At 40.0% G+C, this 22,602-nt stretch overlaps 1 protein-coding gene across 1 annotated transcript in view; it reads left to right on the top strand.

The window, feature by feature from the left end:
- Positions 1-16,029, top strand: part of LOC121281041 (mothers against decapentaplegic homolog 5) — a 61,740-nt gene extending 45,711 nt beyond the window's left edge. Inside the window, exons 5-7 of the mRNA XM_041193634.1 lie at positions 4,694-4,915; positions 5,688-5,944; positions 13,566-16,029. Of these exons, the coding sequence (XP_041049568.1) occupies positions 4,694-4,915; positions 5,688-5,944; positions 13,566-13,709 (623 nt within the window). The 3' untranslated portion in view covers positions 13,710-16,029. The remainder of the gene's footprint in view (positions 1-4,693; positions 4,916-5,687; positions 5,945-13,565) is intronic.
- The last annotated feature ends 6,573 nt before the right edge of the window (positions 16,030-22,602 follow it).

The following is a 22,602-nucleotide window of genomic DNA, read 5'->3' on the forward strand; positions in this document are numbered from 1 at the left end:
ATAACAATATAATTAATAAATTGAATGAAGGCACCGAGGGGTACGGTAGCTAAATTTTCTGATGACACTAAAAGACAGGTAGGAAAGCAAGTTGTGAAGAGGACATAAGGAGCCTACAAAGAGCTATAGATAGGTTAAGTGAATGGGCAAAAATTTGGCAGATGGAGTATAATGGGGGAAAATGTGAACTTGTCCACTTTGGCAGGGAGAATAGAAAAGCAGTATACTATTTAAATGGAGAGACTACAGAAATCTGCAGTACAGAAGGATCAGGGTGTCCCGGTAAATGAATCACAAAAAAGAACAGCCTGCAGGTGCAGTAAATGATTGGGAAAGCAAATGGAATGTTGGCCTTTATTGCAAGGGGAATGGAATATTAAAGTAGGGTGATTTTGCTGCAACTGTACAGGGCCTTAATGAGACCGCATCTGGAGTATCCTATGCAGTTTGGCCTCCTTACTTAAGGATCTAATTGCACTGGAAGCAGCGCTCAGCTGATTCCTAGGGTGAAGGGATTGTCTTATGAGGAAAGGTTGAGCAATTTGGGCCTGTACTCATTGGAGTTTAGAAGAATGAGAGGTGATATTGAAACATAAGATTCTGAGGGGACTTGACAGGGTGGATGCTGAGAGGATGTTTCCTCTCATGGAGGAATCTAGAACAAGGGGACACAGTTTAAAAATAAGGGGTCTCCCATTTAAGACAGATGAGCCATTTTTTCTCTCAAAGGGTTGTTTATCTTTGGAATTCTCTACCAGAGATGTGGAGGCTGGGTGATTGAATATATTCAAGGTTGAGTTAAATCGCTTTTTGATCTATAAGAGAGTCAAGTATTACGGTGGACAGGCAGGAAGATGGAGTTAAGGCCACAACATATCACCCATGATTTTGTTAAATGGCAGAGCAGGCTCGAGGGGCCGAATGGCATACATCTCCTATTTCTTATCTTACGAAGAGATTAATGTCCATAATGTTGTTGGAAATTATTTAAGAGTTTAGTGGTGTCTGTGCCTATGTGGGTGTGTGTCTTAATTGGGTTAAAACCAGCTGGTCTAGAGGCTTTGATGTGTCGAAAGAAGTAGGTTTTGAAATGGTAACTAGATAAACACAGGGAAATTTAAAAACATATGTGTCAAGGGGGCAATTTGCATTTTTAAAGAAACCATTCAAAAGAATGGGTGAAATCTTGCACCCAGCTAGAAGACGCCAAGCAATGTTTATTTTTTTCAGCTTCCAATAAAATTGGCGAAATCAAAGGATGTTATTGTTAGAAGGGGCAAAATTAAAAGCCTAGTGATACAATGGAAAATGTACATTCAAAGAGAAATATATCTATAAAGGAGAAAGGAGATTGAGTATAGGAGAGGCATTTTAAGATTTAACAAGTGTGAGAAGCCTCTGGCTGCTATCTGCAAGGATCCAGAGCTGAAAGAAACTCATTTTGAATGTGACTGTCCAGATTGTGCTTTGCTAGGTGTCTCTTTAAATCTGAGATTTACTGTTATGTAAACTGAGGTGTAACTGAGAGTCAGATTAATTAGGGGATTTTTGTAGTTATAGTAGTAATTTTGCATTATGTTTACAATTTTTCTTGCTTAATACATGTTTAATTTAGTTTTAGGAAAAAAACCTCCCGAGACTCAGTGGTCTTATTACTACTGAATCTCAAAACATACAAATTGCAGAAATGGGTTATGACAGTTGTTTCTGGGATTTGAACAACTCAGCTTTTACAATCGACTGTGTCATTATATCCAAACTTTGCTGCTTCTCTACCACTCTTTCTTTACGATGCTCCTTAAATTCTACCTCTGGCATAACTTTGCCCTAGTATCGCCTTATGTAACGAAGTGTCCAATTTTGCTCCATAGCGTTCTTGTGAAATGTATTGGGACATTTTATTATGTTAAAGGTGCTATATAAATACAAGTTATTGTTGCAGCACTTGCATCATGCTTGTCATACAAAATTACTTTTGCCAGAGATTATGTAGACGCTGAGCGTTAGTATCTCTAGCTAGTCATTTAGATTACTATTTACATTACTTTATACAGCAGTCCCCATGCTCTTCACATTCAAAATGAGTTTCTTTCAGCTCTGGGTCCTTGCAGACAGCAGCCAGAGGCTTCTCACACTTGTTAAATCTTAAAATGCCTCTCCCATAATTGAAAGAAGTGTGTTAAATGCATAGTAAAATAAAGCATGTTAATGCTAACATGCAGTTTTTGTGGAACTACAATAGGAGTCATTGTAGAGCTCACATTCAAATAACATTTAAAATGTTACCTCCTTTAAAGAAAATACATGTAAAGCATTTATGCCCCTTAGTTTGACATGATTACACAGAGATAGATAATGTTTAACAGTATACACATCAAATTTGCATTCAGTTGTTTCAACAGCTAAATTTAGGAAATTATAAAACTCAACTTTTTGGGGAATAGAATTCTGTTATATTGTAAGCAGCCTCAATTGTACATTCTGTTGCTGATTGCACTTCACTGCCATTCTTTGGTTTTAAGATTGCGTTCGTACCTTCCTGACTGCAGGGATAAAATTTAGTGATCCAGCTTGATTGTTTATGATAGCCATGTTCATAACCAACTAAAATTTCAAAAATATTATTTTAAAATGGATATTTTCAGTACATACAATATCATTTCTATCTCTTCAACTAACAAAGTTAACAATTATAAACTATAGCCATTGGCTCTTCTCACAACCAAAGGTAGTCCCACAAGGGATGTTTGTTTAGTTGATGGTTTTAAGAGCAATTTTGCAGCTAGTACTCTGGTTCATGGCTGATTTACCTTAACTCCAAAGTTGACAATATTGGTGCAAAAGGAAGCAGCAGAACTGTGAGCCACCCCAACTGGATATCTTCCTCTGCCTGTTCCCAGTTCTTGTTTTGACCGTCTCCCATAAAACACCCCCGCATCCAAACATTTCCAGTGCACCTGACAGAAGAAATTGGACACTGGTACCAAATTAAGCTGTCTTTTTTTGTTTCCAAATTTTAAATGTCATGCCCTTTTCCAGAGTAACATGAAAACAATCTGGCTAGAATGGCTACTCTGTAATGTTCAGCAATCTGGTGAAATGCTTTTCTGACAACACATTGCACACCATTTGACAACAAACTATAGACTCTTGGAACAGCACAACAGAATTGTAACAGCATATTGAAAGTACAGGCTAATATTCAAATCTAACTTCAGTTGTGTGCTGGATATTATAAATAGTTTATTGCAGTTTCTCCCTTGCCGCTCAGGTACACTTAAGTTAAACATTTGGTTCCTATGAAGATAAAATACGTCATCCTATCAAAGTAAAGTTGTTGGATGTTTGATGGAATGTATTTAATGGCAGAAAGTATCTCCTCTTGGGCTTAAGTTTGAAATGTCTGTAGCCACAAACTGAATTTACTTTTAATGTGTTAGAGAACAACATTTATAGGAAGATACCGTGCTTAAATCATGAGGGGCCTGGACAGAGTAGATAGGGGAAAACTGTTCCCGTTGGTGGAAGGATCGAGAACAAGAGGACACTGAACTAAAGTAATTGGCAAAAGAAGCAATAGTGACATGAAAAACGCAGCAAGTGGTTAGTTTCTTAAATGCCCTGCCTGAGAGTGCGGTGGAGGAAGATTCAACCGAGGCGTTCAAAACATATTTGGATCATTATCTGAAGAGAGAAAATTTGTAGAGCTGTGGGGGAATGGCATTAGACAAATTGCTCTTGCAGAGAGTCAACACTAACTTGATGGGCCGAAGGCTGCCTCCTGTGCTGAAACCATTCTGTAACCATTGCCAGCAGAAACCTGAAAATTACCATTGTTACATTGGTCTCTGTTAAAGTGGTCTTCCCTTACTCTAGAAATCTGCTTTGGAGAGTAATGGGTACTATCTAAAGGGTAGCCAATAAAAGCAAGATTAGAAAGCACACTGGTGGCCTACTATTAGCATTTAAGCGTGTTAATTCTCCCGAGACTGGAATGAGAAAATGACTTTGATAAGTGTAATGAATAGAATAATCTTTAGTTTTAGCTATTAGGTTATCGTACTGAAAGAAAATAGTGGTGTTCCACTTTAAGGTTGGAATGAAGTTCAGTATTTAATTTTATAGCGATGAGCTGCTTGCATGGTTTCCCTTGTTTAGGTTTAATGTGGTGCTCTATTCATATTCAAATAGATTGCAAGTGCTTGAATAAAACCAGATTTGAAGAAAAGATGAGTGACAAATAGAGTTTTACTTCATTCCTTAGAGTAGATGTTGCTAGATAGGTGCCACCAGAATATCTGGTAAAGACTACAGGCGTGTACTGTGCAAGTTATAAAGATAATGAACAATCTAGTTTGTGGCTTGCAGTCATCTGTTGAATGTAAGTTATGAATTTGAGAATTTTTCAACAAGAGCAATTGTTTAATATTAGCAGTTGAACTTTAATGCAATCATTTCTTTGTTAAACAAAGATAGTTTTGGAGTATATTCCATAAAGCTGCTTCAAAAATGATACCTAAGCGTAGTTATGTTTCCTAGTTATGAATTCTAAAATTCCTTTTTCCCTTTCTATGCACTATAGTTTAAAAGTAAGATTACATTGAGTTACTTTTAGAGAAAAAGGAGAGAGAGGAAAATATCTTGCAATACAAAACACATTAACTTAATTTAATCTGCTGTAACTTTATTTCAGATGTTCAACCTGTTGCTTATGAAGAGCCTAAGCACTGGTGCTCCATTGTGTACTATGAGTTAAATAATAGAGTTGGAGAGGCCTTCCATGCTTCCTCTACCAGTGTTTTAGTGGATGGTTTTACTGATCCATCTAACAACAAAAACCGTTTCTGTCTTGGCCTTCTTTCCAACGTAAATCGCAACTCCACCATTGAGAACACCAGGCGGCACATTGGTAAAGGTATGCTTAATTTTCAACGCAACTAAACCAGCAATCCCAAAATGTTACAGTATTAACTTGTATTGTCATTAACCAGAATTATTTCTAGTTCTTGAATTAAATATATGCAAAGTCTTTGTTTATGTGAGCCCCCACAGTTTATCAGTGATAGTTTGTTGCATACCTTTTAAAAAACACTTAGCTCCTTTTAGTCCAAAAATATTTAAGAAAATGAAGTCAGAGAATGTGTTAATGTATGTTGCTCACTTGCAAGGCAACATCCACCATAAGAATTGGAGCTAGTTCCCTTTTGTGGCAACAGCTTGAAAACATGTTACGAGTTTCCTTCAATGCTGCTTGTATTGCAACTACCCAGAATGTTTTATATGCTCTCATGAAGCACAATTAAACATTTTAGTGTATCAGGATGACAAGTGTTCTACTGCATTTGAGATTCTACTAGCAATTTAAGTTCCAGTGCATTAGTATAATTGAAAAGGCAATGAATGATGGAAAAATCTGAATTACTGACAGAAGTATGGCCTACCTCATTGAGAGTTTTCGCATTTAAAACAACCAGCATCTTAGCTGAAAGAAGAGCGTCTCCCACCCTCGTCTCCACCTGCTTTCCGGCTTTCCCACCTGCTCCCCTACTCCCTTGCTCCCACCCCGCACCACCAGCTTGGCCCATGTAAGGGATAATGACAGTTCATGTATATGTAGAGACTGAGCTTTTTATGTGATACATATAACTATTAAAATGATAAATATTCTCTTACAATTTTTTTTGCAGGTGTCCACCTATACTATGTGGGAGGTGAAGTCTATGCTGAATGCCTTAGTGACAGCAGCATTTTTGTCCAAAGTAGAAATTGCAATTATCACCATGGCTTTCATCCAACTACTGTTTGTAAAATACCTAGTGGTTGCAGCTTAAAGATATTTAACAACCAAGAGTTTGCCCAGCTTCTAGCTCAGTCTGTAAATCATGGCTTTGAAGCAGTCTATGAACTCACCAAAATGTGCACCATTCGCATGAGCTTTGTTAAGGTGAGGAAAAAGGTCCAAAAGTTGAACCATGAGTTCAGAAAGTTATTAATTTTAAATTAGCACTTTGGTGTTTCTTTTTTAAAAAAAGTGAAAAATCTATTGTCTAATGCTGATGAGAAATGTTTTATTTGACAACTAACATTGCATCTACTGAGTTTGGGAAAGTGGTGCAAAAGTACATTGCTGCAAAGTTTTTGGATGTAGGTCCCTACAGAACGAAGCCTTGAAATCAACTGGGCAGACAGTGTAATCCTGAAGGAAGACCTTCTCAGAGGGAGGAAATATACAAGGGCTACTTATACTAAAGTCACTTGGCTTTTCTGTACCTTTTGTGAGCCAGATTATGAGTGACAGTATTGCAACAATTCAAATGATCTGTTGATTCATAGATTCTCACAAGGGGAAATATTAATAACTGCTGGTCAGTAAACATTGTTTATCATCTTCGTTTGCTTTTCAATTCCATTATAAGATAAATGGAGGCGAGGATAAGAGGTTGTGACAATATCCATCTAATTGTTTAAAAAAAAACTATTGAGCATCTCTTGAGACAAACCCATTAACATTTAGACACTCACCAAATCATGACTTACTGATGATAATTCCACCTCCCTCACCAAAGCATCTTTACCTGGTTATACCATCACGACTTGCCCTGCACCTCACTCTGCTCTATCCTGCTATTTTGCATTCAAAATCCATGTGTATCTCCCTTCTTAGCCCTGCACTGACATTGACTGAGGTATCCTCCCTTAACCTTAGCACTGTCTTTTTGTCCTTGATCATTCATCTCATAATCTCCATCTGTTTCTCCTGACGTCTGTGCCCTCTCTCCTTGTCGACATGTTAATTCAATCTCCCTTATCAGAAATGTTGAGGTGTGGGGAAAGGACAGAAGGAAGGGTAAGTACAGTTTTTTTGGTATGAAGCTGGGTTTTTTATCCATTTAAGGGATATGGGCTTCAATAGCTGAGCCAGCATTTATTGCCCATCCCTAGTTGCCCTTGAGAAGGTGGTGGTGAGCTGCCTTCTTGAACTGCTGCAGTCCAGGACTGGTGGTGTTGGTACACGCACAGTGCTGTTAGGAAGGGAGTTCCAGGATTTTGACCCAGCAACTGTGAAGGAACGTCGATATATTTCCAAGTCAGGGTGGTGAGTAACTTGGAGGGGATCTTCCAGGTGGTGGTGTTCCTATCCATCTGCTGCCCTTGTCCTTCTAGATGGTACAGGTCGTGGGTTTGGAAGAAGCCTTGGTGAAATCCTGCAGTGCATTTTGTAGATGCCAGTAGCTGAATTACTTGGTAATCCAAAAGACAGACCTGTAGTAATCAATTGCACTCTTGATGGTCAACTGACTTGTTAAGGGAGCTTGCAGGGTAGGCCTTTGAAGGGGGAGAAATGATATAGGTAGAGAAGCCAAGTGTGATGCAGATAGATGTACACCACAACTAAGGCTATTTGGGCAGGGCAAGTGGTGAAAGGCATAATCTTGCAGAGAATCTTCATTAAAGGAGACTGCATGTTCAGCAGTGAATTATACTTTGGTTTGGGTCAGGCAAACAATGGATTCATTCACAATTAGGCAAAGTGTTAGAAATCCTTAAGCGTTCGACAGATAAGCCTGACATTGGGACTGGGATTCTTTCCATTTAGTTCCACATAACCCTGCAAGCCTGTGCTCTAATTTGGTGTAAAGGATCCAGAATGAAATAAGTTTGGCCATTTCAGCCCAGTTTTAGTTAGGCTTGGGCCCTTTAGAAAATCATACCATATTTGGCATGAAATTATGAAGACCAAGAGATGGTTGCTGTGGGAAATAAAAATATCGGTATAGTGGGTTTACTTTTTGTGGCTGGGCAGCTTTACTCTGAATCTGACTTTGGCATATGTGCTGCTAACAGAACATGCAAACAGGTGAAGCTACATTCTTCACCTTGTCCACAAAACCTCACTTTAAAAGATACAGGGATATTACTTGAGGCTTAAGGCAAAGCATGCTGTGTTCCTCATTAGGCCCACATGGAAAGTAAACATAGGTAGGACAAAGAAGGAAGTTCTGCATAGTCAATATGAGGAGCTTGGCACCAGATTAAGAAGCAAAACCTCAAAGGTCATAATCTCTAGATTATTACCTGGGCCACGTACAAATTGGTACAGGACAAATCAGATTATGGAGATGAAACTTTTAAAGATCAACAAAGGGTTACTAAAAATATAAAAGGAGCAAAGGTAAATTATGAAAGAAAACTAGTGCAAAATGTAAAAACTGATAGCAAAAGCTTCTACAAGTATAAAAAAGGAAAGAGTGCAGCTAAAGTGAATGTTAGTCCCTTGGAAGATGAGTCTGGGGAGTTAATAGTGGGGAATGCAGAAATGGCAGAGACACCTAATCAATATTTTGCCTCAGTTTTCACAGTGGAAGTCACTGATACCACTCCAATAGTAACAGGTGTGCAGAGGGTATAAAGAAGGAGGAACTTAGAACAATCACCATCACTAGAGCAAAAGAACTGAACAAACTACTGTACTTAAAGTGTGACAAGTCCCTAGGACTTGATGTCCTATATCCCAGGGTCTTAAAGGAAATGGCAGCGGAGATAGTGGCTATAATATTCCAAAATACCGTGGATTCTGGAAAGGTTCCAGTGGATTGGAAAACTGCTAATATAGCACCTTTATTTAGAAAGGAGGGAGGCAGAAAGTAGGAAACTATAGACCAGTCTGTCATTGGGAAATTGTTGGAATCCATTATTAAGGAAGTAGTAATGGGGTATTTAGAAAGTCAAAATACAATCCATCAGAGCCAGCACGGTTTTATGAAGAGTAATTCGTGTTTGATTAATTTGCTAGAGTTCTTTGAAGATGTGACAAGCAAAGTGGGTAATGAGGATGTAGTATGTCTGGACTTCCAGAAGGCCTTTGATAAGATGTTGCACAAGATAAGATCACATGTAATTAGGGGTAATATATTAGCTTGGATAGAGGATTGGCTAACCAACAGAAAGCGGAGTGTCAGGATAAATGGGTCTTTTTCTGGGTGGCAAGCTGTAACTAGTAGGGTGCCACAGGGTTCGGTCCTAGGGCCCCAGCTACTTACAATCTATATTAATGACTTGGATTCAGAGATAGAAGATACTATAGCTAAATTTACAGATGACACGAAAATAGGTGGGAAAGTAAGTTGCAAGTGAAGGAATAAAAAATTTACAAATGGATATGGACAGGTGAATGGGTCAAAATCTGGCAGATGGAGTTTAACGTGGATAAGTGTGAGGTTATCCATTTTGGTTGGAAGAATAAAAAGGTGACTTATTAAAATGGAGAGAAACTTTGGAATGCTTCAGTGCAGAGAGATCTCATTGTCCTTGTGCATGAATCGCTGAAAGTTAGTATACAGGTACAGCAAGTAATAAGGAAGGCAAATGGAATTTTGACATTTATTTCTAAAGGAGTAGAGTATAAAAATAGGGAAGTGTTGTTGCAACTGTACAAGGCACTGGTGAGACCGCACCTGGAGTACTGTGCACAATTTTGGTCCCCTTACTTGAGGAAGGATGTAGTTGCATTGGAGACGGTTCAGAGGAGGTTCACTAGATTGAATCCAGAGATGCAGGGCTTGACTTATGAAGAGAGATTGAGCAGTTTAGGCCTATACTGGCTAGATTTTAGAAGGATGAGAGGAAATCTAATTGAGGTATATAAGATGCTAAAGGGGGTAGACAAAGTAGATGTGGAGCGGATGTTTCCCCTTGTGGGGCATTCTAGAACGAGAAGCCATAGTTTTAGGCTAAGGGGTGGTAGATTTAAATCTGAGATGAGGAGGAATTACTTTTCTCAAAGGGTTGTGAATCTGTGGAATTCACTACCTCAGAGTGCAGTGGATGCCAGGGCGCTGAATAAATTTAAGGAGGAGATAGACAGATTTTTAATAAGTAATGGGTTGGAAGGTTATAGGGAGAGGGCAGGAAATTGGAGTTGAGGCTGAAATGAGATCAGCCATGATTGTATTGAATGGTGAGGCAGGCTCGAGGAGCTGAATTGCCTACTCCTGCTCCTAGTTCTTATGAATGTGTGGCTCAGTGCCTTCTGTGACAGAAGTGGGTTCTGGTTCGTGGGGCACTGGCACCATTACTGGGGAAAGTGGGATCTGGACCATTGGGATTGTCTGCACCTGAACCATGCTGGGACCGGTGTTCTTGTGAGCCACATAACTAGAAAAGTAGTGGGGGCACGGATATAAAATTTGGGAAGATCTGGTAAATCAAAGAATAGACAAGACAAAGAGAGTTATTATTACAGGAAATGAAAAACAGACTGACAGGAAGGATTAGAGTGTACAAATCTAACTGTAAATCAACAGCGGAGTTTAGAGATTAAAAAGAAAATGATAAAAAAAAAAGGATCTGTATCTGAATGCATGGAAGCATTTGATACAAAACAGATGAACTGAGAGCGCACATCGAAATAAATAAGTACAATTTGATAGCCATTACAGAGACATGGCTGCAGGGGGACATGGATTGGGACCTGAGTATTAAAGGGTATAGGACTCTTAGAAAGGACAAGAAGCAAGCAAAAGGTGGAGGGGTGGCTTTGTTAGTTAATGATGGTATTAGCACAATAGAGAGGGGTGACTTAAGTTCAGGGAACCAGGATGTGGAAACGATTTGGGTAGAGATGAGAAAAGGTAACAGTAAGAAGTCACTTGTGGGAGTTGTGTACAGGTCCCCTAATACCAACCACATGGTAGGGTGGAGCATAAAGGAAGAAATAATGGGAGCTTGTCAGAAAGCCACAGCGATAATCATGGGAGATTTTAATCTACATATAGACTGGAAAAGCTAGATAGACAAAGTTAGCCTAGCTGAGTTCATAGATGTTTCTAGTATAGTTTCTTGAAACATAATGTTCTGGAGCCAACCAGAGAGTATGCCTAGACCTGGTATTATCCAGCAAGATGGGGGTCAATTAATGATCTCATAGTGAAGGTGCCCCTAAGTAGAACCGATCATAATATGATTGAATTTTATATTCAGTTTGAGGGAGAGAGGAGTGGGTCTGAGACCGTGTTTTTAAAATTAAATAGAGGCAATTATGAGGGCATGAAAGCTGAGTTTGTTACAGTGAAGTAGCAAATTAGATTAAGGGATAGTTCAATAGAGATGCAGTGGCAAACATTTAAGGGAATATTTCAGAATGTACAGAATAAATACATTGCCACAAGTAAGAAAAAGCCCAAGGAACGGACACACCATCCATGGTTAATTAGAAAGGTTAAAGATGGTATCAAACTTTAAGAAAAAGTATATAACTGTGCAAATATAGGTGAAAGGCCAGAAGATTGGACAGAGTATAAGGAACAGCATAGGATAACTAAAAGATTAATAAGGAGAGAAAAATTAGAGTACGAGAGAAAGCTAGCCAGAAATATAAAAAACAAATAGAGTTTCTATAAATACTTAAAAATAAGAAATGAGTTAACAAAGTGAGTGTTGGTCCTATAGAAAGTGAGTCTGGAGAATTGATAATGGAAAACAAGGAAATGGCAGATGAATTGAACAGGTGTTTTGCATCAGTCTTCACCATAGAGGATACAAGTAACATCCCAGCAGCAGCTATAAATCAGGAAATGGAAGGGAGGGAGGAATTCGGGAAAATTCCAATCACCAGAGAAGTGCTACTGAGTAAATTGTTGGAGCTGCAGGCTGACAAGTGCCTCAGATCCTGATGGACTTTGTCCTAGGGTCTTCAAAGAAGTAGCTCGTGAGATAGTTGATACATTGATTTTAATTTTCTGAAACTCCCTAGATTCGGGGAAGGTCCCATTAGATTGGAAGATAGCAAATGTAACTCCATTATTCAAAAAGGGAGGGAGAAAGCAGGAAACTACAGGCCAGTTAGCTTAATATCTGTCATAGGGAAAATATTAGAAGCTATTATTAAATAAGCTATAGCAGGGCACATGAATAAGTTCAAGGTAATCAAGCGGAGTCAACATGGTTTTTTGCAAGGGAAATCATGTTTAACCAGCTTATTGGAGTTCTTTGAGGAAGTAACATGTACTGTGGATAAAGGGGAACCTGTGGATGTCTGTACTTAGATTTCCAGAAGGCATTTGATAAAGTGCCACATCAAAGGTATTGCGGAAAATGGAAACTCATGTTATAGGGTGTAACATTTTGGCATGGATAGAAGATTGGCTGGCTAACGGGAATGCAATTAGCGGCATTAATTGGCCTTTTTCAGGTTGGCAAAATGTAACTAGTGGTATGCCACAGGGATCAGTGCTGGGACCTATTACCAAACTAATACCTGGAATGGGTGGGTTGTCTTATGAGGAAAAATTGGACAGGCTAGGCTTCTATCCACTGGAGTTTAGAAGAGTAAGAGGCGATTTGATTGAAACACAAGATCCTGAGGAGTCTTGACAGGTTGGATGTGGAGAGGATGTTTCCTCTTGTGGAAGAATCTAGAACTACTGGTCACTGTTTAAAAATAAGGGATTGTCCATTTAAAATGGAGATGAGGTGAATTTTTTTCCCAGAGGGTCGTGAGTCTTTGGACCTCTCTTCCTGAAAAGTTGAAAGAAGTAGAGTCTTTGAACATTTTTAAGGCAGAGGTGGATAGATTCTTAGTAAGCAAGGGGGTGATAAGGGGGTAGGCATATTGCAGATTTGAGGTTACTATCAGATCAGCCATTATCTTATTAAATAGCAGAGCAGGCTCAAGGGGCCAAATGGCCACCTACTCCTTGTTCGTATAATTTCCTCCTCCCTGTTGACCTAAGTTCAGGAAACTAGAATGTAGAAGCAGTTTGGGTTGAGGTGACAAATGATAAAGGCAAAACGTCGCTTAGAGTGGTGTACAGGGCCCCTAATTGTAACTACCATGGTAGGATAGAGTATAAAAGAAGAGATAGTCGGAGCTTGTCAGAAAGGTACAGAAGATAATCATGGGGAGACGTAAATGCGTGAGAAGCTGTTCAGAAGAAGTTTATTTGGCTAATACCAGGAATGGGTGGGCTAATACCAGGAATGGGTGGCTTATCTTATGAGGAAATATTGGACAGGTTAAACTTGTATCCACTGGAGTTTAGAAGAGTACGAGGTGATTTGATCGAAACCTTTAAGATCCTGAGGGTTTTGACAGAGTGGATGTGGAGAGGATGTTTCTTCTTGTGGGAGAATCTAAAACTAGGAGTCACGGTTTAAAAATAAGGGATCACCCATTTAAGACAGATGAGAGAGTTTTTCTCCGAGGGTCGTGCGTCTTTGGAACTCTCTCTTCCTCAAAAGGCAGTGGAAGCAAAGCCTTTGAATAATTTTTAAGGCAGAGCTAGAAAGATTCTTGATTAACTAAGGGGGTGAAAGGTTATCGGGGGTAGGCGGAAGATTACAATCAGATGAGCCATGATCTTATTGAATAGTAGAGCAAGCTTGAAGGTCTCCTTCATGTTCGTATGTTCTGTTCTGAGACTTCTTCAAGTTGAAGACTATGGCTTGAAAAGTTGCATATTCATGGAAGCTTTTAAGAGTTTAGTGTTTTTAATTAGCTTGTGGCACCAATGACTCTTCTTGTTAATCTAAATTATTGTTTACTATTTTGCTCCTTGTTTCTACAGGGCTGGGGTGCAGAATATCACCGACAAGATGTAACTAGCACACCATGTTGGATAGAAATTCATCTTCATGGTCCACTTCAGTGGCTGGACAAAGTTCTTACCCAGATGGGCTCTCCTCATAATCCTATCTCATCTGTATCTTAACAGTAAAATATGATCTACAGGCTGTGGAAAACACCAGAGGGGGGATCTTTATTTAAACTGGACACTGTGAAAGATATACTGGACGAAGAGCAGTTCAAAAAAAAAACTTCAAATGGCAATCTTTCAGATTTTATGATCGATCATCGATTGCTTCACCATACTCTCTAATTATATATTGAGTTGTATTTATAGTTTTTTGTCATCTGCTTATATGTAGCTGCTAACATTACAAAACCATTGATGGATGTCTTTAGAATCTGTGATACTTTCAAACTGATTTGAATGCTTCCAACATTTTGCTTTGGTGTGAAGTCCAACTATATTGAATGAGCTGTTACGAACATTTTTAGGTGGCTAATTGTGGGCAGGAAAACTAGAATCTTAAATTGTAGCACGATGATGCTAATGAGATGTTTCTTTTCTTACATCTTACAAAAATGTATTTTTTTTAAACTGTTCTTGTCATGAACATTACTATTCCAGGGAAACTAAGCATTAGTGAAGTTTCTGATCAAAAAGCTTATCAGTTCAGAACATGGTTTCTCACTTTTGTCTTGATGAACACGGCCATTTTCTCAGAAATGCAGTAATCTGAACCTGTTCTGAGCATTTTTTTTGGAACATTGTGCTGTCTGTGTTTGTAGAAAAGCATTGCTGTTTGTCATCTTATAGATGTAAATTGCATTAAGTATTGGAACAAGTCTTAAGTTTTGTATTATATATTCCTCATGAGTTTCTTCAAATTGTATGATAGTAAGTAGAATTCATTGGTCAATAGGCTTCATAATGAGCCTATCTGTAGCTAATGATAATCTATTTGTGCTACTGTAGGACTTAATTGATCCTTAGAGCAAGAAAACTGCTGGTGGACCTAAGAATACAGTTTATAGTGCAGTGTGTGTTCATTGCATCATGACTATCTATAAATGCAAGCATTTCTGCTGCTGTGCAGATGCAGCCAGCTTTCAAACTTGCATGCATTAAAAGCTTTAAGTTTTTGTTTTAATACATTTCTTTACCTGCCTATTCCTAACAATAGAGAATGTAAGATAAAATTGACTTTAGTGTAGATCAATAGCTTAAGTCAAATGAGCAGCAGCCTAATTTGGAGTTCATTCTGTACCAAATAAGACAATGTTATTTGCTTCTTTTTGTAATGCCTGAGTACCTGATAATTACATGAACTGTAGGTTAGGAAAGTGGGATTGTAATCTGGTATGTATATATTAATTTGCCAAGATAATCTGGAGTAAGACTGCATTATAAATACTCATCACTTTGACATTTGGAAGAGATATTTCACTAAAAAGCAGCAAAAAAAAAAGAAATGGAAAGTATCTTGTTGCAAGCTAGGGCATTCCTTTCACAAGTAGTATTTCCCATAGATTATTGCTGCAGGCAGGAACTCAGCATAAAGTTTGTATCTGTTGGGTGCTTGGATCTTTGTGGAACCAGGAGTACCTCTTTTTAAGTTGTCTGAATCATGTTTTGCTCTCTCATTTTTCCTTTCGAGGTGCTTGAATTATCAGCATTAACGGCAGTGAAAATGCCAACTGCATAACATAAACTGGTAAATCCTGCATAATGGGGCTATGCATTGTGTATTTGTATACTAAATAGTGGCAGTTGTATTTTTATTTACTGTATTTCAATAATTATGTTTAGGTTATGTTCAGGAATTGCAAAATGCTTTCTAAACCACAAACCCTTGGACAAAATTGTTTGGTTCAGAAGGGACTTGGTAACTTTGTGAAATATATTGGGAATTGTCCATGTATCTCTTAAGGTGTTCTCCATTTTTTTTGGACATCCACATTTGTTAAGCAAATGCTGAATAGAATCTAACAGTACTAATATAAAATACTGTTTGTTGAATAATGAATTGGAGGATGTGACATTCTGTTCTTGTAAAGTTAGCTTTTTTGTTTAATGATGGAAATATGAAAAATGGTCATTAATAGCTGGAAAGTAAATGCTAAAAGTATTTAAGTGCACCTTTCATTTCACCCCACACCCTTGCTTAATAAATTGCAATTTGTTAGAAGCTAGGGGGATAAGTGAGATTGACCATATCCTAATTAAAAGAGGATTTTGCCATTCTTTGCTAACTTTTCATTTTTGATGTCTGAACTTGTTTGGCAGTGCTAATTGCTTTGCTTATTCATGAACATCTGCATTTTTATATTTGTGAATGTCATTGCTTACTCTTTTACGCACACGCACAGTGGGAAGGTTTGAACATTGAGTCCACAGAGCATGGATATTTCTGTGTACTGCCAAATTTCTCAAATAAAGACAATGTCTATTAATGATATCGTTATCATTTTCTGTGAAGTGGTGTTTATTCAGAAACTAGTTAATTTACTCACTATACCAATTTACAATTATATGGTACTGTAACATACATGGTCCAGCTCACTCAAATGGAAATAGGAAAATGGATACTGAGCCTTGGAGGAAGAGATTATTTTTGGTAGGCAGTTGACTGAGGAGTAAGGAACAGAGAAGCTAAGGTGGTTGAATACTGAGATACCACTACAGAGTATATATAAGCATGATGTACAGTAATATTCTTACAAATGTTCAGGTGCATAAAATAAATATGGAACAGTTGAAATGCAAAGCAAACTGAAAAAGTAATAGATTAGCCTTTAAACCTCACAAGGAATTATTTTTAAGTTTAATGTAGAATTTTACTGTTTGCCTATTGTAGGTTCTGGCTCAATCTCCCTTGTCTAAACAACTCTACCTTGTGCTTCGCTTCAATTCCCCATGCAATCTCTCATTCAGATGGTCCAAATGCTGCATCCTTTTCTTCCTCCTTGGTCTTTCCTTCAGTATTTTACAATAGAATTATTTTAACCACAGACCAATCTGCTCAGATAATTGAATTGCTGTGATACACAATACTATAATGCTGCTTGATTAGGGAATAATATGCATCATATAACAATCAAAATGAAAGGTAAATGCAATTGTAAATAGAGATGTTTTCACTCTTGATCGACTGCATTATTAAGAAATAGTATGTCTTTATCTTGCTTGCAATCTTGCTTTCATTGTTAAACAATCTTCTGCTTGGAAGATATTAAAGTTATTTCTAAGCCATGCTTAATTGACTATATATATTTAAAATGAATACAATATCACATTATAGGTTTAAGGAGGCTGTGGAGATGGTCACCACTGTTGGGATGTGAGAGGGGAGAATGCACAGGAGGCCAAGGTGTGAGGGAATCGGTGAGGGGTGAGAAGTGGCCAGGAAAGTAGTGGAATAGTCAAGCCTGGAGGTGATTTGATTATGGATGTGTGTTCAGTCAGAGGCTGAGGGATGAGGGAAAAGAATTGGTTCAGCTTGAGGTGGTGGAGCAGAGAATAAAATGTGTGTGGACCGAAGACTATGGCTGGAAGAAATTGTGGCTCATCCAAAACGGTCAAATAGTATCACAGCATAGAACAGGCTTGTCCAACTTTTTCACTTAGGTGTGGCAGGGGGGCTCATTTCCAATCTTTTATTGATTTACAGGATGTGGGTGTCGCTGGCTAGGCCATCCCTAATTGCCCTTGAGAAGGTGGTGGTGAGCTGCTGTCTTGAACTGCTGCAGTCTCTGTGGTGTAGGTACACCCAATACTGTTAGGAAGGTAATTCCAGGATTTTGACCCAGCGACTGAAAGAAACGATGATGAGTGGCTTGGAGGAGAACTTTCACGTGGTGGTGTTCCTAGGTATCTTGCTCTTTTCCTTTTAGATGGTAGTGGTTGTGGGTTTGAAAGATGCTGTCTTAAGGAGCCTTGGTGAGTTTCTGCAGTGCATCTTGTAGATGGTACACACTGCTGTTACTGTGCATCGGTGGTGGAGGGACTGAATGTTTGTGGAAGGGATGCTGATCAAACGAGCTTCTTTTTCCTGGATGGTGTCAAGTTCTTGAGTGTTGTTGGAGCTGCACTTAATTCAGGCAAGTGAAGGGTATTCTATCACACTCCTGACATGTGCCTTGTAGTTGGTGGACAGGCTTTGGGAAGTCAAGAGGTAAGTTACTTGCTGCAAGATTCCTAGCCTCTGACCTGCTCTTGTAGCCACAGTATTTATATAGCTCAAAAGTAAAAGTAGCTGGAAAAACACAGCAGGTCTGACAGCATCTGTGGAGAAGAATACAGTTAACATTTTGAGTCCGTATGACTCTTCATCAGAACTAAGGAAAAATAGAAATGAGGTGAAATATAAGCCGGTTGAGGGGGGTGGGACAGGTAGAGCTGGATGGAGGGCTAGTGAGCCATACGGACCTGAAACGTTAACTGAATTCTTCTCCACAGATGCTGTCAGACTTGCTGAGTTTTTCCAGCTATTTTTGTTTCTGTTTTGGATTTCCACAGTATTTTGCTTTTATCTTATTATTTGTATGGCTAGCCCAGTTCAGTTTCTGGCCAATGGTAACCCCCAGGCTGCTGATCGGGATTCACTGGTGGTAAAGCCATTGAATGTCAAGGGGTGATGGTTAGATTCTCCCTTGTTGGCGATCGTAATTGCCTGGCACTTGTGTGGCAGGAATGTTACTTGCAACTTGTCAGCACAAGCCTGGATATTGTCCGGGCCTTGCTGCATTTGGACATGGACTGCTTTAGTATCACCGCAAATGGTGCTGAGCATTGTGCAATTGTCAGCAAACATCCCTACTTCTGACCTTATGATGGAAGGAAGGTCATTGATGAAGCAGCTGAAGATGTTTGGGCCGAGGATGCTACCCTGAGGAACTCCTGCGGTGACATCCTGAGCTGAGGTGATTGACCTCCAACAATCACAACCATCTTCCTTTGTGCTAGGTATGACAATGTCTGACTTCTCACTCATGGGGCCGATGAGGAAATTTCAGGGAGATAAAGTTTGGCACAACATTAAACGTGAATTTGAAAATAAAACAGGTATGAAAAAATAAGTAACTTGCTGAGCAAAAAGCAATGTCAAAGCAATACATTGATAATTAAAGGGTAATTAACAAAGATCACCAGACAGAGTCTGTTTGCCTGGCTCACTCCCAGTGTCTTCACTTTGGCTGATCCTCAACCACCATGTGAGTGGGTGTGTTGGTATAAGATGGGGGTGAGGGTGAGTGAGCCACATTCACCCCTCTCCCCTAACACACACATGTCCCACACACACTCCCCTCCCACACTCCTCCCTACACTCTTCTCTCCACCCACAGTCATCCTCTCCCCACATTTCTCCAAACCCCCACACTCAACTCTCTTCCCACCCCACACATTCTCCCGCACTCTTCTTCCCCCACACACTGCCCCCTCCCTACATTCACTCTCTTTTCCCCCCCCCCACCCCCCCCCCGGCTCATTCTCTCCCCACCCTCCTCCCTGACACACTCGTTCACATTTTCTCACCACCACCCCCCTTCGTTCCCACTCTCCTGGGCAGTGAGTCTTTCCATCCCCTCCACACACACACACCCCCACCCCACTCGCCACCCCAGTGCATCCAGCCTCTTCTAGCCTGGTGCAAACCACCTCTTTTCACATCCTGAGTCTAGCTTTCTCCCCAAAAACTCTGTCTCCAGAACCCACCTGCTGCTGCCATTGTTACTATTCCTCCAATAAGTCTGCTTCTCTCCCACGATAGCTGCTGATAGACTCACTCGCCTATCAGCAGCAAATGTGGGAGAGAAGCAGCCTGTGATTGGAGGAGCGGTTTCTTTAAGAATTTTCCACTACGCTTGCTGGCACATTGAAAACTGTACCTGGGGCCCACATTTGGGGGGCTTCATTTGTTACATCCAGCCTGTGGAGCAGACATTGGACAAGTACGACATAGAGGCATTGCAGAAGTTGCGAGTACTAATTGAGTACTAGTGCTTGGTGGTACCAGCATGTTTGGATGATGTCACCAAATGGCAGTATGTGGACAAGGAAGAAGATGGATTCTTGGGAGGGCTCTAAGGTAAAAGGGTGGGTGGAGAATTTAGGTTGGAAAAAGAAGCCATTGGTTGAGATCCTCTGGCTACAGTTGCTTTGGTAAGAAACTGGATAGGTAAATAATTACTCTACAAGACATCAGTACGTTTATTGTAATTACAAGTCATATAATCATCTTTAAGTGGAATGGAATTCAGAGGAAGAGTGGCAAGAATGTGGAACTCACCACACCAAGGAATGTGTGAAATGAATTATATAGATGCATTTAAGGTAAAATTAGACAAGTGTATGAGGGAGAAAGGATTAGAGGTTTATGCTGGTATATTTAGATGAGGAGAGGTGGGAGGAGTCTTGAGTGGAGCATAAACACCAGCATGGACTGGTTGTGTCATATGTAATCCTATTTATCTCTGTGAGAGGAATGCTTCTCCAAATCCATATGCACCCTCATTTCTTTCTTAAAAGGGGAGGGACAATTAAGGAAAAGATGAAAAAACACTTCAGCTAGCATGTGATTTCTAAGTTCATCCCTGCATGCAACTGGTTTGCCAAGTCAATGAGTACAAAGTAGTAAAGTACAACAGCTTAAACCTGGCAAATTGGAATTGAGGTTACTCCCTATAATTGTAATTATGAATGATTTCTGATTTCCAATAGTAGTCTACAAAACTAGTTTGACTTCCATACAGCCACTATATCAGTTGTTTTTTTTTCCTATTGAGTGGGATGAGTTGTAGCAGTTAATAATCTAAGCAAACCAAGTCCTTACATTGAGCTATGCTATTTCTCTGCTCAAGATATTCTGAAAATTTGAGCTATATTTTGTACACATCAACAACCTCCTGTTTAGCACTTCAGTGTAATAAGACTTCCAAGACTTGTAAGACTTACTAAACTGAAAAAGAGATTTTGGGGCAGATAATCAAAGTGTGTGTCTTAAAAGAGGATAGAAGGGCAGAGAGGTTTAGGGAGTCTGACATGAATTAATGTCTCATGATGTGTTTCCTAAGGTGTTCTCCATGCACTAAAACGCTATGTCTGGAGCATTGAGAAAGAGGAAGAATAGAAAATCAACAATTTCAAAATGTGGTGCTTAAGAAGGATCTTAAGGGCAAGCTGGGTGGAGAAAAGAGCTAATGAAGAAGTAATGAATGAGGCCGGAAGAACAGGAGTCTTAAGTAAAAGCAAAATACTGCAGATGTTGGAAATCTACAACAAAAACAAAAATACCTGGAAAAACTCAGCAGGCCTGACAGCATCTGTGGAGAGGGACACAGTTGACTTTTCGAGTCTGGATAACCCTTCATCAGAACTAAGACATATAGAAATGAGATGAAATATAAGTTGGAAGAAGGGGGTGGGACAGGAGAGCTCGATAGAGGGCCAGTGATAGATGGAGGCCAAGAAGAGACTGCCAAAGATGTCACAGACAAGAGGACAAAGGTGTTGATGGTGGTGGTATTATCTAAAAGATGTGCTAATGGGGACATTGAGGGTAGCAAACAGGACAAGCTAGTGCAGATGGCTCTAGTGCGGGCAGGGTGGGAGGAAGGGATCGGAATGGGCTAAAAGGTGGAGATGAAATAATAGATTGAAATAAATTAAAAAATAGGGAAAAGAAAAAATAGTGTGCTTCGGTGCTGCTTCATGCTTTCATCTGGATCTGGAAAAATTTATTAATTTTGCTTCCAATTTCCACCCCTCCATCATTTTCACGTGCTCCATCACTGACACTTTCCTTCTCTTCCTTGACCTCTCAGTCTCAATTTCTGATGATAGACTGTCCACCAGTATTCATTACAAGCCTACCGACTCCCACAGCTACCTTGACTACAGCTCTTCACAATTCACTTCCTGTAAGGACTCCATCCCATTCTCTCAGTTCCTTCGCCTCCATCGCATCTGTTCTGATGATGCCACTTTCCAAAACAGTTCCTCTGACATGTCTTCCTTCTTCCTTAACCGAGGTTTTCCACCCACGGTGGTTGACAGAGCCCTCAGCCGTGTCCGGCCCATCTCAATCATCCGCCCTCACACCTTCCTCTCCCTCCCAGAACCATGATAGGGTCCCCTTTGTCCTCACATATCACCCCACCAGCCTCCACGTTCAAAGGATCATCATCCGCTATTTCCGCCAACTCCAGCTTGATGACACTACCAGACACCTTCCCTTCACCCTCCCTTGCGGCTTTCTGCAGGGATCGTTCCCTTGAGCACACCCTGGTCCACTTCTCCATCACCCCCTACACCTCAACCCCCATCCCATGCAACCGCAGAAGGTGCAACACCTGCCCCTTTACTTCCCCCCTCCTCAAGGGCCCAAACACTCCTTTCAAGTGAAGCAGCACTTCACTTGCACTTCCCTCAATTTAGTCTATTACATTCGCTGCTCCCAATGTGGTCTCCTCTACATTGGAGAGATCAAATGCAGACTGGGTGACCGCTTTGCGGAACACCTTCGGTCTGTCCGCAAGCATGACCCAGACCTCCCTGTTGCTTGCCATTTCATCACACCACCCTGATCTCATGCCCACATGTCCGTCCTTGGCCTGCTGCAATGTTCCAGTGAAGCTCAACGCACCTCATCTTCCGACTAGGCACTTTGCAGCCTTCTGGACTTAATATTGAGTTCAACAATTTCAGATCATGAACACTCTCCTCCATCCCCACCCCTTTTCCAATCCCCCCCTTTTTCCAATAATTTATAGTTTTTTTTATTGTAATTTTTTTTTACACACTTTTTTCTTTTCCCTCCTATTTTTAAATTTATTTGGATCTATTGCTTCATCTCCACCTTTTAGCCCATTCCGATCCCTTCCCCCCACCCCGCCTGCACTAGAGCCATCTGCCACTAGCTTGTCCTGTTTGCTACCCTCAATGTCCCCATTAGCATATCTTTTAGATAATACCACCACCATCAACACTTCTTTGTCCTCTTGTCTGTGACATCTTTGGCAGTCTCTTCTTGGCCTCC

Source organism: Carcharodon carcharias, chromosome 8 (assembly GCF_017639515.1).
Source record: "Carcharodon carcharias isolate sCarCar2 chromosome 8, sCarCar2.pri, whole genome shotgun sequence".
Taxonomy (NCBI): domain Eukaryota; kingdom Metazoa; phylum Chordata; class Chondrichthyes; order Lamniformes; family Lamnidae; genus Carcharodon; species Carcharodon carcharias.